General features: G+C 46.3%; 1 protein-coding gene across 1 annotated transcript in view; it reads left to right on the forward strand.

The window, feature by feature from the left end:
• Nucleotides 1–20,108, forward strand: part of LOC121288360 (protein disulfide-isomerase-like) — a 36,303-nt gene that overhangs the window by 14,704 nt on the left and 1,491 nt on the right. Inside the window, exons 8-9 of the mRNA XM_041206913.1 lie at nt 1,976–2,096; nt 6,628–6,809. Coding sequence (XP_041062847.1) covers nt 1,976–2,096; nt 6,628–6,809 — 303 coding nt within the window. The remainder of the gene's footprint in view (nt 1–1,975; nt 2,097–6,627; nt 6,810–20,108) is intronic.

A 20,108-nucleotide genomic window follows, 5' to 3' on the forward strand; every position in this document is an offset into this window, starting at 1 on the left:
AGGTTTCCATGGTGACCACCATCCTACCAGTATTTACCTTGGTGCATTGGCATGCTGGCGCTATCACTGGCATGAAGACGAATGGATTCCTCCTTTATGCCTTACAATCTGAGGAGTGCAGCGGACATCGCTTCCTAATGTTCCTGAGCTTGCCTCTACAGCTGCAGCAACTGAGGTATGACCGAGTCCAGAGGTTCCTCATCTGACTTGAACTCGGCAGATTTCTGGCCTCCAGCAGTCCTCCGAGTGCCTGATACCTGAGAAGTCCCAGTTGCCATCTGCTGTGGATCAGACAGTGTGATGTACTCACCAAATTGTGACCCTGGGGCTACCCTAGAACTAGGTCCCACCGAGGTGTGTGTCTCTGCGCTAGTGGAGGGTTTGGGTAAGCGCTGTGATGGGACCTCAATTAGGGTGTCATCAGATTCTTCTTCTAAGGTGCCTTTGGGGCTTGAGTGGAGGACCTGGCTTGTGAACCCCCTCAGCTGCTTCCCAGATGTGTCTGCGAAAGCAAGGAGAGATAATTAGTGCTTGGCAGGGGACTGTGGAACACAGGAACTCACTCACAGGATGGTTGTCTGCTGGATGTTGCACTGCTGCATCCTCACTTGGATGAGCACCACTGACCCCACCTCTGGCACAGAAAAGGTCCAGGTTGTCGCCCGCCAGCTGGATGACTCGATTTTCAAAGTCTGTAAGGACCTTGATGTCAGGCATTCCTCCACCAGTCTGCAACCTCTCCCTTTTGTCGTGTGCCAGCTTGTCCTGCATGAAGATAGATGGAGAGAGTATAAGCAGGACGCCTGCCAGGCCAGATGAGAAGGATGCATGGTATGTCTGGGTGATGATTAGTGCCATTGGATGGGATGAGGACACAATCTGCAGGACAGATGAAGGTGTGCGAGGGAGTGAATGGTGATGTCCCTTGAATTGACAGCAACTGAGGGCCCTGTGGATGTGTGATGGGTTTGTGACTGTGTGAGTTCAGTGATGAGAAGAGTGACTTACCCTGGCAGAACGGAGGAGATCATTCACCCTCTTTCGGCACTGGGTGGCTGTCCTGTTTTGCAGGGCATTGGCACTGACGACCGCTGTCACTGCTTCCCATGCTAGATTGGTGACCTTGCTTGCTGATCTTCACCCAGAGCAGGGGTAGGGGGCATCATGGTGGGCCTCCACTGCATCTAGTAGGTGCCCGAGGGAGGTGTCACTAAATTTGGGGGCAGTACATAACTTTTGGCAGCCATGACTTTCCAGCAGCTTCTGATCCCTTGGATTGTGCTAGCTCTGCGCAGGGGCACCCTTTAAATATGGCGCCCGGATTACCGAAGGCCTGAGGCGACGGTGGGAAGGGCAAATCAGAGGCCGCCCCGCCAGCGATCTGGCGTGCTTCCAGTAAGTGCATTGTTAATGAGGTGAGTCGTGTGAAAATGGGATGATACAACGTGAAAACCCGCCATTGCAGCCGGCAGGTAAAATGACGTTTTTTCATGTCCGCAACCACACTTAGTGCAAATCTGGGATGATGTAGGGAAGTCTTTCTTAGCTCAGTTCCAGCATCAAGTCCTGAAGCCCTCTTCAATTAGCATTAGCAAAACAGTACAAGTAATTGTAGCCAGGATTTCAAAGATACTTAGCTCATTTCCCACATGGTAATTATTAAAATAAGCAATAAATATAATTTAACAAGAACCAACTTCTGGATTGTAAAGAACAAAAGTTGCTAAAGAAAGAAAACCAAAGGAAATTAGGTCATAGTTATTAATTTCAACCACTTGGTAATATCTTTGTTTTAACAATCAAATTTCAGCAGTAAGGTATTAAACTATAAACTTTAGCGCTAAGTTCATAAATTCAGTCCAACTCGAGTATCTGAATTAGTCAATCATTTACTAATGTAGATTCTAATTAGTTGTTTACAATACATTCCCTCTTTATCTTTTATGCTAAAAAAATGTTTATTTAATCATTTTAGCCTTACCTAAAGAGTGAAGACATTCCAGATGATTGGGACAAGGATCCAGTTAGAATTCTGGTTGGAAAGAACTTTGAAAAAGTTGCTTTTGATGAGACTAAGAGTGTGTTTGTTGAGTTCTGTAAGTATTGGTCAATGCATTTGCAGATATATTTTGGATTACAAACTGTGTTCAAAAAGCAGAATTATGTTTTTATATCTAAGATTTATAAAAGATTATAGATTATATCTAAGAATGAGATTTGCTTTATATTTACCCAAATTCATGCATGGTATGAACCACTTGGCACTCCACAAAAAGAATATGTGCTTTTAATAGTCCACCACCTTAACTATTCACTTCCTCCACCACCGACGCACGGTGGCAGCAGTGTGTACCGTCTACAAGATGCACTGCAGTAACTCACCAAGGCTCCTTCAACAACACCTACACCACCAGCTTCTCAATGGCAATAAGGGATAGGCAATAAATGTTGGCCTAGCCAGCACATCCTGTGAAAATTTTTTTTTAAATTGTGTTTTTTCTAATTTAATATTTCCATTGTTACTTGCTATGCAAATATGTGTACCGAACCTAGTCTAAACAGTGCTAAAAATATGTCATGTAAGCTTGTTAAATATTGCCTCACACAGGCATCCCTATTTTTAGCACTGTTGTGCACCCTGAACCTTTCCTCAAAGGGTAGAATGCAGCTGGAATTTCATTTGATGCTATGGAAGTTCTCCCAGGTCTTGATTTTGCAACCATCATGTGTTTTAGAGAAAGTCAGCATGCAGTTATACGAAAAGATTAATTTAGAATAATCCACAATTTTAAACAACTACTCCCTCCAGCATCAATGCACCATGACTGCAGTGCATACTATCTTCAGGATGCAACTTGCTAAGGCTATTTCTAAACTTGCAGCCTCTTCCAACTAGAATGGCAAAGAAACAGCAGCTCGCCTACATAACAACTTGGAAGGACAACCAAAATAACACAGTTGTGTGATAAAAGCTTTGTTCAAGCATCATTCATATAAGGATCTGTTTAGACAATAACTTCTATCCAACAATATATCAAGAATCATGCCTTCTGCACCTTCTTAGCTGCTGATTAGGAAATAACAGGATTCAGCTGCATTTAATGAGGCTGATTTTTGTGCCACTTTGCACCAATTCATGCGATGTGCATAAGAACAGCAATGGCGGCCGGAGCCCGCATGATGCAAAGGGCCTGGTGGTTGATGGCTATTGGAGGTCCTGGTCCAGTTTTCCGTTTAGGCCGTGTCCCCTGACAGGCGCTGGCATCTGGCGGTATTCCGACTGATGAAGAGCAAGCAACTGGGATGGAAAAGATGATAATGCAGGCTATGAAAACCGGGAAGGATCCCTTCAATATGCTGAAGCCTAAGAAGTATGCTGGGACCAAAGACATTCCTCGCATTGTACCATCTGTCACCAACAAGAGACTTGTAGGCTACATTTATGGAAAGGACAATAGTGCAGCCATCTTGCTCTGGCTTCATGAGGGGGATGTACAGCGTTGCCCCTCCTGTGGGGCTCATTACCTGCTCGTACCCCACCATCATTGTATGTGGACAATACTGGATACACTCCATTCACTCATCTGCATTTGATGGATCTTGCTTAGCGTTTGCGGTTCGGGACTCAACATGTAACACTCCAGGCTGTGTGCCACTGTATTCTTACAGAAGTGTAAAATATTAAAAATGAAGTTTACATCTAAAAAAAGAACATGAAAAATAGGAGCAGGAGAAGGGCATACAGCTTGTTATGCCTGCCCCACTATTCAATATGATCAAGCCTGATCTTGGGCTTCAATTCCACTTTCCTGCATGTTGAGCCTGCACTCTGTAACAGAACCACGTGTTATGGGGACTGGGGACAGAAACAGGAAGCTCCTATTCAAAATAGCTGGATACTTAATTTAACTATTGAAATAGGGATAATGATGGCTTGCTCATAATGTGAATGTTGAGTGTTATCAGTGTAAATAATCTTCATCTTAGCTGGGGATCCAGAGTTATCAGGACTGGGAATTCGCTCAGAAGTTCACTTAAAGACCACAGAAATAAGAAAAAGGCCTTTCTGGACTGTTTTAATCTTTATTGCATTTGTTTTCTGCTGGCACTGGATTCTTCCTGACCTTTTGTGTTAATTATTTAGTGAATTTTGTTTCCTCAGCCAGTACTGTGCTGCCTTCAGCAGTTCCCCAATTGGGAATCCACTATCTCGGTTTTTTGGAAGGCAAATTAAAGGTCCAACCAATAGGCCTGGCTGCACCAGAGTTATTCTGTGGCCACCTGCTGGTACCGATTTATGTACACAAAGCTGGCAGGGCTTCACACCTTAACCAAAACGGTGCCAGAGTTCCGATTCCAGAGGTCCCACCCCTGGACTTGGCACCCACCATTTTCCCTGGAGATGAGGGAGTTGGTGGGTGGCGGTGTGGTGGTGGGTTTGTTCATGGTGGCAGCTGCACAATAAGAGTGTGCAGATCCAGTTTCATTAATGGGATGTCTAAAACACAATTTGCGAGCTTTAGACATTTAAGGAAAAGGTCCAAAGCTACCTGAGTTATTTGGACAGGTCCAGGTACCCTTTTGAAGAGGTAAGGTAACCATTTTGAAGAGGTAAGGTATCCTTTTGGAGAGGTAAGGTACCACTTTGGTGAGGTATTATGCCTTCTAGGAGAAGTAAGGTGCTTTTTGGGATTGTTAGGACTAGATATAAACGTGTGTAAAAAGCGGATAAGCTCAGTGGGACTGTCAAGCTGTCCTTCTTAAAATCCCCAAGCCTTTTAAATTTTTTGAAAAAAAAACAGCCTGCTGTGACTCTGCTTGTAATTTCACTCACTGTCTGTTGACATAAACCTGAGGTCTATCATTATAGCATTAATGCTGCTTGACTGCTTCCATACCCTATCACTATCACAGTGGGGGCCCTGTAAGTTCACAGTTAGATTGACAGCTCCAAGTACTTATAAAAAGATTAGCTGTCTTTGATGTGAGGCTATGAATACAAATGTTTGTTTCTATAAGGAATTAAATGCTCAAAGGAAATGTTTGTTTTTATAAGGGGTTAAGTACTTGAAGAATTTGAAGGTATTGAATGAGTTTTTATTAGTAAGAGGGTTTTATTCAAATAAAATACCACAATGAAAGTCCACAACATACACCTCAAACTTTATTTTATCTCATCATGGTGCCTGAGGTCTGCCCTTGTTGGACACTGGGTGAGTTGGCATGGAGGTGTAAGGGCAAAGGGTCGTGGTTGGGGAGGCATTGAGTTGGCACAGGACCTATAAAAGCCCTCGATAGTGGGTGGGGGCATGAGGTGGCATGGAGGGTATGAGGGGGCATGGGTGGTGGATGAGGAGCATGAGGTGGGATGAGTTGGTGTGGATGGGGCATGGGAGTGTGTGAGGGTGAGGGCTTGAAAGCTGCTTTTTTGGTTTTATTGCTTTTTTCCCACGAATGGGTCAAAGTTCCGGTGCACTCAGGTGGGCCTTTTAACCAGCCTGCCACGATACTCTGCATCCTGGAGGCTTTCATTCCTTAGTGCTGATCCTTTCAGCCCCCAACTGAGGCAGTTAAGTGGGCAAGTATTTCCCAATTAAGGGCCTCATCCAGCCACACTCCACTTTAATGGGCAGGTTTAATCCTGTGGGCTGCTGGTCAGTGAAAGGTGGGGTGGGGTGGGGGCGGGTGCTGGGCTCGCCCCCGATATTTGTGCTGGGTACATGGAGCCCACCCTCACTGTATAATCCAGCCCATCATTACTGATGGATATTTAGGCCTGAATCTTTAGGTCGATGGGCGGGCACAATCGGCGGGCCTGGGATCGGCTATGGAACGGATCACCGACCATGATCGGCCCCCAACCACAATTTCACCCTGGCTGGCCAATGAATGGTCAGCCAGGGTGAAGCATGCGCAGTGAAGCTCAGCGTTGGCGGGGTGGGGTCGAGAGGAGGGTGGGCGCTGACGTCAAGACGGGCACGGGCCAGCGCTGAGAGAAAGCTTGTGAAAGCTGCCTCAGGGGGCTGAAGACCTGAAAAATCAAAAATAAAGATTTCAGAAGCTGAAAGGAGGTATCCATGCATCATAATAAATCACCTGGAAATTTAGCTGCTGAAAATGCCACCCACAGAAATGTATTTATATTTTATTTCATCACGGAAACCTCATGGATGAGGATTCATGAAAAATGCAAAGGCTGCCTGGCTGATTAACCCGTCCGCCAATCGTAAGGTTTGACGGGCCATGAAAACTCAGAGTCAATTGCTCCGTTATGGGCTTAAATGCCCTCTTAATTGTCGGCGGGCACACTTCCAACTCTTGCGCACGCCCACCTCACAAAATATTGCGGGAACTTGCCCGACGTCATCTCGTGCGATTTCACATCCGGTCAGGTCAGGCACACGCCCGCCCGATCAGTGTAAAATTCTGCCCTTAGTTACCATTACAGTGGAATAGTTACTCGTAGTTACTTCTTCCTGAAGAATCGTTACATAATAACACACTTTGGCATACACATCTCATTCCTGTGGGTTAGGCCTCATTCCTTTGTTATCCTTAACATGATAAGCACAGAAAAATTAAGGGATCAAAGCTGCTGGCAATTGATGCTGTAATTTTGTCTTACAGATGCTCCCTGGTGTGGTCACTGCAAAGAACTGGCTCCTATCTGGGATCAATTGGGCCAGAAGTACAAGGATCACGAAAATGTTTTAATTGCTAAAATGGATGCCACCAGTAATGAAGTTGAATCTGTTACAGTCCATGGATTTCCAACTATCAAATACTTCCCTGCTGGCTCAGGCAAAAAGGTCTGTGAACAATCCCATCCTAAGTACCATTGGGGTAATTATTTCGACTGCACCCCTGATTGGGTCCATGCATATCAGCAGTACATAGGTGGTAATTTGACTAATTCTCCAACCATTCACTTAACTGAACAATCTCACCCAGTGAATACCTTAATCTTCAACGCCCACCACTGAGGAGGGATGGAAAATTATTCCTGAGATATGCCAAACCACTTTATTAGTTATTCATTTAATAAAATCACTATGGCAAAGGAAAATTCACTTGCTTTGCTTAAAACAATGAACAAAAGACTCTTACATTTGTTAAAGTACTGAGAGTCAAGGCTTCATTCTTTTTTTGAATCAATTCTACTTTATATGCCAACTATTGGATGAGGCAGAAACTTGGACCAGATAATCTAAATAACTGCCAAAAACAAAAGTTACATTATTAAAACTTTGGGGTAGAGTTTCTGTTTTGAATACAATCAGGAAATTTTGCCCAAGCTGTGATAGTCAGCTTTGACTTTAAGTTTCTGCTAAAATTAATTTCCATATTCATGAACTTGAAAATCTTCCCAGAGGCAGTGTAATCAGGCTCATAGAACATAAACTTTCCTTTTTTCCCATTAAAAAGTATTCCTTTATGTATTTGAGAGCGGTGGCCAGATGCACTTTTATTGAGACAACTGAACATGGGGTTTATCACCAAAAATAAGCATTTTAATAAGAGTCTCCAGGCCTCCAAAAACCATACAGAACCATTTAATAGTTTCATTGGCAAACACTAATCAAACCCTTGGTAAATTAGGTATGTTTTGAAATGAATAAACATTTATTAAGTGCCGACTAGTGCCTGTGCACCTAAAAAGATGAGCACAATTTGAGGAGCGCAAATCCCAAACTAGTGCAGCTGGCAGAATCTCACAGTGGGCATGGCCAGCTTTATGGACGGTGCCTAAATTGGGCAAATAGAATCTCAAACCAGTGGAAAATATCATGGAAAACACAAATGTAATTTATTTTGGGTGTATCTCATTTACATTTCAAATTCCCCAATTTTTTGCACTGATTCGGACAATTCCACCTGCTTTGCACTGATACTACAAACAGAAACAAGTGGAAATACTGACCCTTTGTATACAAAGCCCAGTTGGCACAATTATTGCTTGAGTGTCCATCTACTTTAATAGTGGACTAGGTTAGTAATCAACTGTTCTTTTGCACAGACTTAATGTGGGTGCAAACAGGGTAGTTGCACCCTGAAAATGGTGAGAATGCCTTACTGATCTAGTTCCTGCTGATGGGACCTTTCCTCAGCCTGATTACTGGCCATCGAAATGCATGTCTGGGTCAGGAGGCAGGCCCTTTAATTATGCAAATGAATTGCCAGTTATGTCAAGCCAATCCTGATTGCTATTTTCAGACAGGACTGGGAGGTGTCCAGTATCAGCTGACAGTTGGCTGACAAAGAATGCACCAGGTATGTCTTAATGTGTTTTTGTGGGGCCAACAGAAGCTTAAGTCCTCCTGCATGAGTCCCTCCCACTCTGGAGAACAGGTGCCCCATCCCTCATCTCTGGACCTACCTTTTTGAAACCTGGAGGCTGACTTGGCTGCTCTATACTACAGTAGTCTGGGGTGAGCCTGTTTCTCCAGGTCACTAGGTTTCTGCCTGAAGCCCACTAGCTCTATGTTAATGGCCTTCAAGATGGACTGGGCCTCCCATTGGAATGATTGTGTAACCTGTGATGGAGTTCTGACCTGGCTTATAGCTAGGCACTTAGAAAATATCAATGCAATCAGGCAGAGTCAACATGGTTTTGTGAAAGGAAAACCATGTTTGACTAATTTATTAAAGTTTTTTTGAGGAAGTAACTAGCAATGTAGATACAGGGGAATCTGTGGATGTGTTGTACTTAGATTTCCAGAAGGCATTTGACAAGGTGCCGCATCAAAGGTTACTACACAAAGTTAGAGGTCATGGTGTAGGGGATAATGTATCAGCTTGGATAAAGATTTGGTTAGCTAACAGGAAACAAAGAGTAGGCAGAAGTGGGTCATTTTTGAGTTGGTGAGATGTAATGAGTGGAATGCCACAGGGATCAGTGCTGGAGCTCAACTATTTACAACCTATATCAATAATTTGGATGAAGGGATTGAGTGTATAGTTGCTAAGTTTGCTGATGACACAAAGATAGGTAGGAAAGTAAGTTGTGAAGAAGATCTAAGGGGTCTGCAAAGGGATATAGATAGGTTAAGTGAGTGGGCAAAAAATTGGCAGATGGAGTATAACATGGGAAAATGTGAACTTGTCCACTTTGGCAGGAAGGATAGTAAAGCAGCATATTATTTAAATGAAGTGTCATGACCATTTAAATTGCATTTCCTTAAAGTGGTCCATGAGCTAAGAATTTGTATGTGTACGTAGCACCCTCCCCCCTTTAAATTTATGACGGGTTCAATTCAAAAATAACCCAGCAAGTAAGCTTTAGGGTAAAATTTTCTGGCCTCTCCCACCAGCAGGATCTTCTGGCCGCGATGAAGTCAACAGGGATTTGAATGGCCTCCCGCAGTGAGGTTGCAGCGGGGCCAGAAAATCCCGGCCTTAAACAAGATAAAGGTTAGTTTGTTAGAAAAACAACTGCTGAAAGTTACTTTGGTACAGTGTTAATGCTATTAACTAAAATACAGATACAAAGATTAAAAGCAGATAAAGATAAAAAGATACTTTCAGATGAGATTTCAAATCAGTCTCTGTGAGATATCATTGTGGGCCCATTGCTTGAACTCGTTTCTGAAGTGAAGGTGTTGAAACTTGAGGTGCAATTTAGCAGCTGCGATGGCTTCTACAGTCGACTATTCAGAGATTTGCCTTTTCAAGTGGACTCAGCAGGTCAGCAAGTTTTTGGGGGAGAGAGAAGTTATGGTTACAGCACTTGTAGACTGCCTGGACTCTTTCAGCAGAATAGAAGTTGATTTCTTAATACCTTCCTTTTTGTCCTCCCTTGGGCAAGAACCTTCTCTGAAGTTGTTTCTCAGAGTTCTTCCTGGGGTTTTGCACACAAAATGACTTCTTAAACTATACAGTTTCATAACCTAAAATGGCTGCTATGTTAATTGTGATAAAGCATTGTTCCAGCAGGTAAAGAAATTAGTAACGCTGAGCTCCTTTGAATTCCCTTCCTGTCTCCTGTTACCTCCAGAAGTGAAAGGGTTTTTCACACCTTTTAGTATTCAGTGGACATGTCTGGAGGGGTCTTTGCATTTTGAATAATCCTTCCTTGCCAGCCTGAGAGATACAAGTCGAACAAAGTTTGAATAAACACCAGGAGGTGCCCTGTTGTCGGTCCATACTTCCATTTGCAAAAGGCTTTTAAACTCGATGTAAAGGTTTGAAAACAGAAATGTGCCTTTAAAACAGTTGTCCTTTAAATATGTGGTATCAAAATTATACCTTTGTGACACCTCCCCCCTTACTGGAAAAGATAGGAATATATATATATTAATTTTTTTAGAATTACTTTGAAGAATCATAAGATAAAGAAATACACATTTTTTTTACAAACAGGTGGCTGATGCAATGCCCTTTCCTATTGTCTTCTTCCTCTCATATTTCCCAATTATGTTTTACCTGGTGGATGTCCTCCTTCTCCGTTTCTAAAGTTTTTACAACAGCTTGCACTGACTTTCACTTTGGAGCCTCTCTGGACTCGCTATCTGTACTTTTTCATTCATGATGTCTTCAAAGAATCTACCTGACAAATTTAAACCCGAATCAATTGTTGTTTCTTCACCTGGATGTGTTTCCTGTTCACTTCTCAGACATAAACTTTTGAAATTCTCCCTTTGTGTGAGCAAGTTAGCAACAGCCTCTTTCTTCGCCAATAGCTCATCCCTGCTTTGGTCAAAGTCTCTCTTTGCTGATACAAGTATGTCATTCAGATGCTTTTTATGTTCTATCAAGAATGTTTGATATTCCTGTTTGTTTTGGTCTTTGAAAAGTTTAAAATCTCTCAGTTTTTCCTCATTCCACTCAGATCGGACTTTATCTAATTCTATTTGAGCTAGGTCGACAGCCTCTGTCTTTTGAATTTTGGCATTTTTCTCCAATACTTCTTGCCTACTCCTCAGCTCACAAATTATTTTATCAAAGTCCTGGTTTGCATTGAGCTCAGTGTCTCTTAGGGGAGAATTTTCCCCATTTCGGGTGGGCCGAGGGGGAATGGGCGTGGGCGGGCGTGGACCCGATTAAGGCCCGCCCAGCGTATTTCTCGACTCCTGAGGATAGTGGGAGTGGACAGGCGGTGGCGGGTGTGCACAGACCACTGGGTGCAATTGTCTGTTTAAATGAAGGCCTGCCAGCCTTTGCAAGGCTGCTCCCAATGGCCAGTCGAAGAGCACAGCAGAGGGCTACTGTGCAGCATGCAAGTCTGGAGGGTAGGCCAGCGTGGCAGACCAGGCCGGAGGATAGGGCAGCAGGGCAGTCCTGGCTGGAGGGTAGGGGAGCGGGTCAGACCAGACCGGAGGGTAGGGCAGCGGGGCAGTATGCCCCTGGTTTCTCGGATATGTGCTTCGCTGCCCTCCTGGAGGTGGCAGCAAATCCTGGCAGAAGGTCCTGATTCTGAGGGATGGGAGGCGGAGGCCTCCCCACCTGACCAAACGTGCATTGGAGGAGGTGGCCAAGAGTGAGAGCTCCCATAATGTGGTGCGGCGCACATGGATCCAGTGCCGGGAAAGATTCAACGACCTCCTGCACTCGGGAAGGGTGAGTACCATGTTGGCTGAGGCCACTTAATGCAGCCACACCCCCCACCCCCAGCAACTCTTGAGTGCAATACTGGCATTGAACCCTTCACGGGATGTATCCCTCTCTGGGTGGGCCAGCAGATATTGCCCATGCCTAGTTCACCCTGAAAGGATTGAGCTAAGATGGGTTCTGCACCTGCAGCATGTATGACACTGACACCCAGAGTATAGAATCTGGGTGAAGCTCAAGGATCCGCACCTAGGCAGAGTGCTGGAATTGGGAAACATGTCGAAGTCAGGGTGCTAACATGCTGGGAGAGGAGCTTCCATGTTGCGGGGCACCAATCCATCTGCTGGCTTTTGCCTTCCACGTGCTTGTGCCTCCTTGCTTAGCAAAGTAACACCTTGTGGTGCCACATGTGAAGGAGGCAGCATTTGGGCAAGGGGGGTCAGCCCTAGCTTCTTTGTGAGCGTGTGTGGCAGCTGCAGGGTGACAATGCACTGGAGCCCTGCAATGTCCCACTCTGGTTGGGGTGGCAGGGATGCAATGGGAATCCAGGTACAGGCTGGACAAATCAATGCTCTTCTCTCCTTTTCAGGATTCACAATTTCACAGAGCAGATGCGGACTGGCGGAGGCCAGGCCCAGTTGGCAATGCTGACACCTTTTGAGCCATGGATCTGGAGAGGCGCCATGCACCCAGGTCCACCGGTGGCGGTGAGGCTGGGGTGCCACAGGGAGGTATGTTTGGCGAGCACTCAGATCACCATGTGTGTCCCAGCAACCATGGCACTGCTGAATGCTCAGTGATTGAAGTTTGCAACATGGGTTGACCATTGATTATGGAAGGATGAGCGCATAATGATCCAGAGGACAGGCATGCACATTGACATTGTCTCCACTTTAACTAATCAAATGTCCTTGTTCTTCCTTTCAGCATCACTGGAGCAGGGCTGGGAGGAGGAAGCAGAGGGGCCACCTCTCATACCTGAGGGCCCAGAGGAGATCTACTCAGCATCGTGCCATCTCAGTCAGGCAGGCACCAGCGCAGATATTAGCACCTCGGTGGGAATTAGATCTTCGGCTTGTGTCCTGGGACACGGCAGTGAGGGCACTTCACACTCGCTTGCAGTGCGGGCAGAGACTGAGAGCGTCCAGGGTGCAGGCAGTCGGAGGACTGCAAGGGACCAGGCACATGCTGCTGATGCGCCTCTGGAGTCGTTTCTGAGGCAGCAAACGCTGGAAGTGCAGCAGGGTGTGTGGGAGGATCTGGCGGAGATACATGAGGCTGTGCATGGCATGGCGTCTGTGCTTGAGGAGTCCATGCGGAGCATCACCAGTACAATGAGCCTCATGGTCGATCACCATGCTTCTTCCCTGGAGAGAGTGGCGACTCTCGTGGAGAGGCTCCTCCAGGAGAACAATCAGGGCCTCCTGGGGTTGCGCTTGGACCATAAGCCCTCACAGCGGCATTGACCTCAGCTGGTCAGTGCCCGTGTGGGAAATGGTTTGGGCATCAAGTATCCCAGCTCGGTGCCCATCCATCTACGGTGAGCAGGGAGGTCCGAAGTGACCTCATGTCAGTGCAGCAGCTGCCTGTCGGCTCTGCGGGCTCCTCTCAAGGCGCTCCGGATGAGGGCAGCAACTCCTCCGCGTCTCTGCCAGTGACCGTGGCATCCAATGAGGCTGCAGCAACTGGGGAGATGCCAGCTGTGGAACTGGCCGCTCCCTCCCAGGTGGGGCCAGCATAGGTTCCACGGGCCAGAGGACGGTCGCCAAGGTCATCGAGGCCAACAGGACAGCAGAGTCAGCAGGCTGTCTCAGATGCCAATGCCAGAGAGAGGACAGCACCTAGACGTAGCACCTGTAAGCTTACATTTAAGGCACCTTAGGCACACCACAGGTTTCTCACTGGTGCTTTTTTGTTGGCCCACAGTAGTTCATTGAAGACTTGGTGTGATGTCCAACACCTTTTTTTTGGGGTTTATGAAGTTCCATTTGTTATCTCAATCAATTTTGATATGCTGCAATGCGTCGGTGATTTCTTACTTCTGCAGGTGGATGGGAACCCATGATGTTATGAGTGAGTTGTGTGACATTGAGCTTTATTGACAAGGGCCTTAGTTAATGTTAATATCCAGGCAGATTTAGCACTCAAGTATTGAGTATGGAGCCTGCAGCCCTGGTGTGTGTTGGAGGTCCATCTGTGGTGTGCTAGCTGAAGGTTCATTGGATTAAAGCCTCCCGGGTGTCCCTGCCTCCCTGGAGTGTGCCCGGGTCAGCATCTAACCCTCAGCATTCTCCTGTACGTGCTCATCCTCGGACTCACTACTGGACTCATCGTGTGCATCCAGAGCAACTGAGTCTACATCTTCCTCATCCACTGCGTTCCCCCCTTTCAGTGCCAGATTGTGGAGAGTGCAGCATGCAACCACTACCAGCGATACACGACTGGGGGGGGTATTGGAGTGCGCCCCCTGAATGGTCCAGGTGCATCTTGAGAAGACCAATGGCTCTCTCTGCCACAGCCCTTGTGGTGCCGTGGCTCCTATTGTACCGCTGCTCAGCCTCTGTATTCTTGGATAGTGGAGAGGCATCATGAGCCACCTTCTGAGGGGAAAGCCCTTGTCACCCAGCAGCCATCCATCCAGCCGGGCTGGAGCACTGAAGAGCCTCGGCACTGGGAGTGTTTGAGGATGTAGGCGTCATGGGAGCTGCCTGGGTACCTTGCACAGACTTGCAGAATCTGCATCCTGTGATCACACGCTATCCGCACGTTCATGAAGTGGAAGCCCTTCCTGTTGACGAAGGCAGCGGGCTCACCTGCTGGCACCTTGATGGCCACATGTGTACAGTCAATTGCACCCTGGACACGGGGGAAGCCAGCAATCACTGCAAAGCCTCTGGCTTGCTCTGTCTGGCTGGTCTCGTCCCAATGGTAGTGGATGAAGGTCAGTGCACACCTGAACAGAGCGTCTGTCACCAGCTTGACACAAGTGTGGACAGCTGATTGGGAGACTCTGTAAGGATCACCCACCGACCTCTGGAAAGAGCCAGAGGCATAGAAGTTGAGGGCAGCTGTGACCTTTAGCGCCACTGGCATGGAGTGTCCACCCACACAGTTGACGCAGATCTCAGGGCCAATCATCAGACAGATGGAGGTGACTGTCTCCCTTGAAAGACAGAGTCTCCTTCGGCACTGCACCTCAGACATACTGAGGTAGCTGCATCGCTGCCTGTATACCCTGGCAGCAGGATAGTGGCATCTTCTCCGGCCCCTTCCACCTTGGACTTCCTGTTGGCCCTGCGCCCCTTGTTCCTGCACCTGTCCTCCAAAAGGTGGCTCCCCTGGAGGCTGAATGTGGACTCCTGGCCTCCTCCTCCTTCTGGCCCTCTCTTCCTCCTCAGAGAAGGTGCCTTCAGTGGACAGCATAACTCCCATTCTCAGGCTATGGGGAGGCTTCCTGAAAGCTGCAGGCTGCAAAAATGATGTTTACGGTAGAGTCCTGACCTGCCTGCTCACACAGGCAAGTATCAGTAACTTTCAGAAATGCCTGACAGAAAACATTCGTGACCCCACTCATCCCTCTTATCCCACCTGTGGACGAGGTTTATACAAATGTCTCCTACCCGCCTGCCCGTTGTGCCCGTGCAATGTCCTGTGCAGACAATTGCCTCAAGGGCTTTAAGTAAATGAATAATTAATGGCGGGCGTGCATCCAAGAACATAGCGCACCTGCGCCCCTAAATATCGCGATGGCGTGCGGTGACGTCGGGACGCTTGCCTGATGTCACCACGCATCCTTTTACACGTCGGGATGCTGGGACCACCCCCGCACCCCAACGGGAAAATCCTGGCCTTAGTTTCTCAGCTGTATCCTGTGCCTTCACCCTGATGGGTGTGGCTACTCCTGGTGCAGCTTCAGCACAGGCTGAGCTGGTTCGTTCAGGGTTAACTGCTATTGACTCTTTTGGATCATTCTGAGAAGAGATCTTGATCCTTGCAGTGGGGCATTTTGACTGAGGAATCCTTTCGATCCCTTTTCTGTCGTTAACTCATTTGTCTTGGCTTCAGCCCTTTTAATACCCAAGTGACTTCCCTCAAGTTCTTTGACTCGGTCCGTCACTGTCCCTTGACCTGTTTATGGATTTCCTTGGTCCCAGGTTAATTCTGTGAGCTCTGGCTTAGCTAGTTCAACCTCCATGGGTTGTACCACCGTGGATAGGGCTTCTGAAGCCTTTTTAGCTGTCTGCACCTTTACAGATCCCTGCTGCTGAAATTGTCCAGTTTGCTCAGCCTCTCCTGTATGTTTTAGAGTTTCGTGGAGTAATACCTCCCAGCTGTGCGGTCATTCTGTAGCAGAAAGTCAATCCTTTGCATGAGCAACCTTGAGATTACACGCACTGTCACCAGCCCGGTGACAAGTTCACTCTTTAGGTGAATTTTCACCAATGGTACCTCAACACCTTCTCCAGTGACTCCTTTGACTGTCACTCTGGATTATGTCCTGCTTCTGTGTGGGCAACCCTCAATTCTTCCCGCTAACAGTGCCTGAACACCAACAGTGTCCTGGAGAATGTTAATCTCCTTTCTCAGTTCTTTGGAACCGGTAGGGGCCATTTCTCCTTTAGGCACAAAATCCTGGTAGGTTTCTGTACCTTCTTTTGTAATTGTGCAATGGGCTGTGATTTTAGTGACCATAGATACGGGATACATTGAAATACTGCCTGTGGCTTTCTCTCTTTGATGTGGCCCATTTTGCCACAATTAAAACAGTGCATGATCCTGCAGCTCTGCCTTCTACATTTCTTCATTTGAAGGTTGGGAAGGGGCTTTCCCATTTTTCCCATTCTTTTTTTCCTCTCTGTCTCCCTCTTACCTTTTCCCTGCTGGCACAGACCCACGCCTGCTGTGATTCAAAGTTCTGAGAGCCAGTTCATAACCCTCAGCCTTCACAGCAGCTGCCCTTGCTGAGGTAACATTTTGTTCTTCAAGGTGCATTTTAATATTTTAAGGGAGACAATTTTTGAACTCCTCTAACAACACCAATTCTCTTATTGCGTCGTAAGTGTGCTCTATCTTTAAAGCGCGCACCATCAGTCGACTGTGATCTCTTTGACTCTTTCAAGTTCCAGACAAGTCTGTTTGGGCTTTTTATGAGAATTTTGGACTTGCTGACGATATGCCTGTGCCACCATTTCATAGGCACTCAGGATTCCATCCTTAGCCTGTTTGTGATCAGCAGTTCATTCAGGGGTCAGTGTGCAGAAGATTTTCTTGGGCTTTCCCTGTTAACTGCCCCTGTATCATCAATGCCCACGCTTCCTGGGGTAAATGTAGCTGATCTGCCACATTTTTGAAAACATTAAAAAAGATTTTGCATCTCCCCCTTCGAATTTGGGAACAAGTTTGTAGAATTTTAGGGTTTCTGGGTTACGGGGATTTTGGCTGTCATTAGGCAAAGTGAGATTTCCCCTAGCAGCTTTGAGCTGTCTTTGGTCTTTGTCTCTCTGCCCTTGCAGCTCCAATTCCAACTTCTGTAGCTGGAAATTACATTCTTCCCTTTCCTTTTGGGCTTGTCTTTATAACTGCTCCCTTTCTTTCTGAGCCTGTCGCTCTTTTTCCTGAAATTCCAGCTCCAGTTTCAGCCTTTCCAGTTCTATTTTGGCTAGAGTAACCCGGTCTGGCTCTGAATCAGTTTCTGCTGCTTGTTCTGACTCTGGACTGAACTCAAAATGCTCAGGCAGCATTTTCAGGAATTCCTGTCATTTTGTCTTACTAGTTATCTGAAGTCCTACCTATCTGGCAATGGCTTTTAGTTGTTCCATGTCTAAGGACACTAACCCACCTGATTGATGGCATCAGAGGTTGCCATCTTAATGCATAGTTAATACTTTTATAAACAAATTTTGCTGCTGTAGCTTCTGGTTTGGTTTCAAACAATTTGGACTTTTGTATTTCCCTTCTATTTCCAATTCCTTGCAGTTCAAAAGTTGGCTCCTTTCACAGTGGATTCAATCCTGGGTTTTCATACAGACATGAGCCCCCAATTGTCGCTACTATGTAAATGGAATTCCCTTCAAGTGATCTGTGCGCTAAGAATTTGCGTATGTGTATGTTAGCCCCCTTTTAATTTTTGAGTAGTTCAATTTAAAAGTAACCCAGCAGACAAGCTTCAGCCTTAAGCAAGATAAATGTTAGTTTATTACAAAACTACTGCTGGAGGCTACATAGGTAAAAGTGATAAAGTTATTCATTAATGTACATTAAAACCAATTGAAGGGTGGAATCGCACGTGCCCACTGTCGTTGGGCGTGTTTGGCAGCGTGAGCAGACAATATGGTGAGAAAGCCAAAAATCGGTTTCATGACACCGTGAAACTAGTTTGCGATCGTCCGCTCAGCCCGTCAATGGTGGGCAGCTTTACCCGCCATTGGAAGTTAGGAACTTCATTGTAATACCCGTGCATATTATTATTGTCCATCCACATTTAGCGTGATTGCACACCAATGTGTTTCTCAGCTGCACATAAGCGATGTGCACCTGGCAAGCTGCACTTCACACGGGACTTTGAGGTTTGTTTGCCTAAGTTGCTTTAGGTAGTACTCGCTGCCAACAGTGCCAGGCTTCACACACAGCACTACAACATTTTTAGGAGGGCTCAAGGGCAGGTCCCTACCTACCAGGCCAACCATAAGCCAGGAGTGGCTTTGTATAGCTGCAGGGCTAGGGCTGTACTGAGGAAGGGAGGTATCCCTGGGTTTGTATGGGGGCACAAGTTGATCTGTGCAAGTGGCCTCAAGATGGTGAGGGCTGAGGAAGCAGTCTCCAGAGGAGGTGAGGCCAGATGGAAATGTGAGGGTGTGTGTGAAAGAGTGAGTGGTGACATCCCTTGAGCTGGCACTGAGTGAGACTCCAGTGAATGTGTGATGGGCTTGAGTGTGTGAGTTTAGAGTGGTGAGATGGTTGCCTCACCCTAGATGCATGGATGAGACCCTCTACCTGCACTGGATGGCCAACCTCTTGTGTGCAATATTGGCACTGATCACCACCGCCATCACCTACCTAGTCAGAGTGGTAATGTTGCTGTCCCTCCTGTGGCCAGAGCGGGGGTAGAGGACATCATGGTGGGCCTCCACAGCGTCCGAAAGGCACTCGAAGGAGATGTCACAAAACCGGGGGCTGCAGTCGTTTTGTCTTTTGGGGCCATTTGTCTTCTGCGCAGCAGTCCTGGGCTGGAAGCACTGAGAGTTGTGCTCATGGTTACACTTAAATGTGGCGCCCGGCGTGATGAAGCAGCGAGGTGATGGTGTGGCAGACGAATTGGAGCCAATCCGCCATTGAAACAGCATGTTCCCTTGGAATGCATAATTAATGCAGTGGGCTTAGGATGGTAGAGTGTGAGAAGCTGTCATTGCGGCCAGTGGGTTTTACCTCAACAAAAACAGTAACAGAAATACCTGGAAAAACTCAGCAGGTCTGGCGGCATCGGCAGAGAAGAGCACAGTTGATGTTCCAAGTCCTCAACATCAACTGTGCTCTTCTCCGCCGATGCTGCCAGACCTGCTGAGTTTTTCCAGGTATTTCTGTTCCTGTTTTTGTTTTGGATTTCCAGTATCCGCAGTTCTTTGCTTTTATCAGTGGGTTTTACCTGCCCGTTTCCACACTTAGTGCAAATCTGGGATGATTCCGCCTGAAGATAAAATGATACTTTCAGATGAAATTTAAATCAGTTCCTGTGAGATATCATTGTGGGTCCATTGGTTGAACTCCTTCTTTCCAAAGTGAAGAGATTGAAACTTAAGGTTTGGCTTCTGCAGGCAACTCTTTGAAGGTTTGCTTTTCAGGAGGACTTGGCAGATCAGCAATTTTTTGTGAGAGAGAAGTGTCCTATTTCTCACTAATTCTGCAATTATGGAAATTGTAGACTGCCTGGACCTTTTCGGCAGAATAGCAGTTGATTTCTCAATACCTCCCTCTTTCTTGGCCAAGAACCCTCTCTAATGTTGTTTCTCAGAGTTTTTCCTTGGGCTCTGCATACAAAATAACTGTTCTGAAACAGACTTTATACAGTCCCAAAACTTAAAATGGCTGCTATGTTAATTTTGATTTAGCATTGTTTTACCAGACAAAGAAGCTAGTTATATTGAGGTCCTTTGAATTCTCTCCCTGTCTCCTGTTTCCTCAGAAGTGATAGGGTTTTTCATACCTTTTAGAATTCAACGGCCATCCCTGGAGAGGTCTTTGCATTTTAAATGACTCTTTGTAGTCAGCTCTAGAGGTACGAGTCTGACTAGGTTTGAATAAATGCCGGAATGTGCCATGTTGTCTGTTCATACTTCCAATTTGAAGAAGGCTTTTAAACTCAATGTAAAGTATTGAACGCAGAATTGTGCCTTTAACACAGTTGTCCTTAAAATCTGTAATATCACAATTACACATTTGTGGCAAAGAGAGATTGCAGAACTCTGAGGTACGGAGAGATCCTGGTACATGAATCACAAAATGTTAGCGGCAGGTACAGCAAGTGATTAGGAAGACAAATGGAATGTTGTTGTTTATTGCAAGGG

This window comes from Carcharodon carcharias, chromosome 15 (assembly GCF_017639515.1).
Source record: "Carcharodon carcharias isolate sCarCar2 chromosome 15, sCarCar2.pri, whole genome shotgun sequence".
NCBI lineage: Eukaryota > Metazoa > Chordata > Chondrichthyes > Lamniformes > Lamnidae > Carcharodon > Carcharodon carcharias.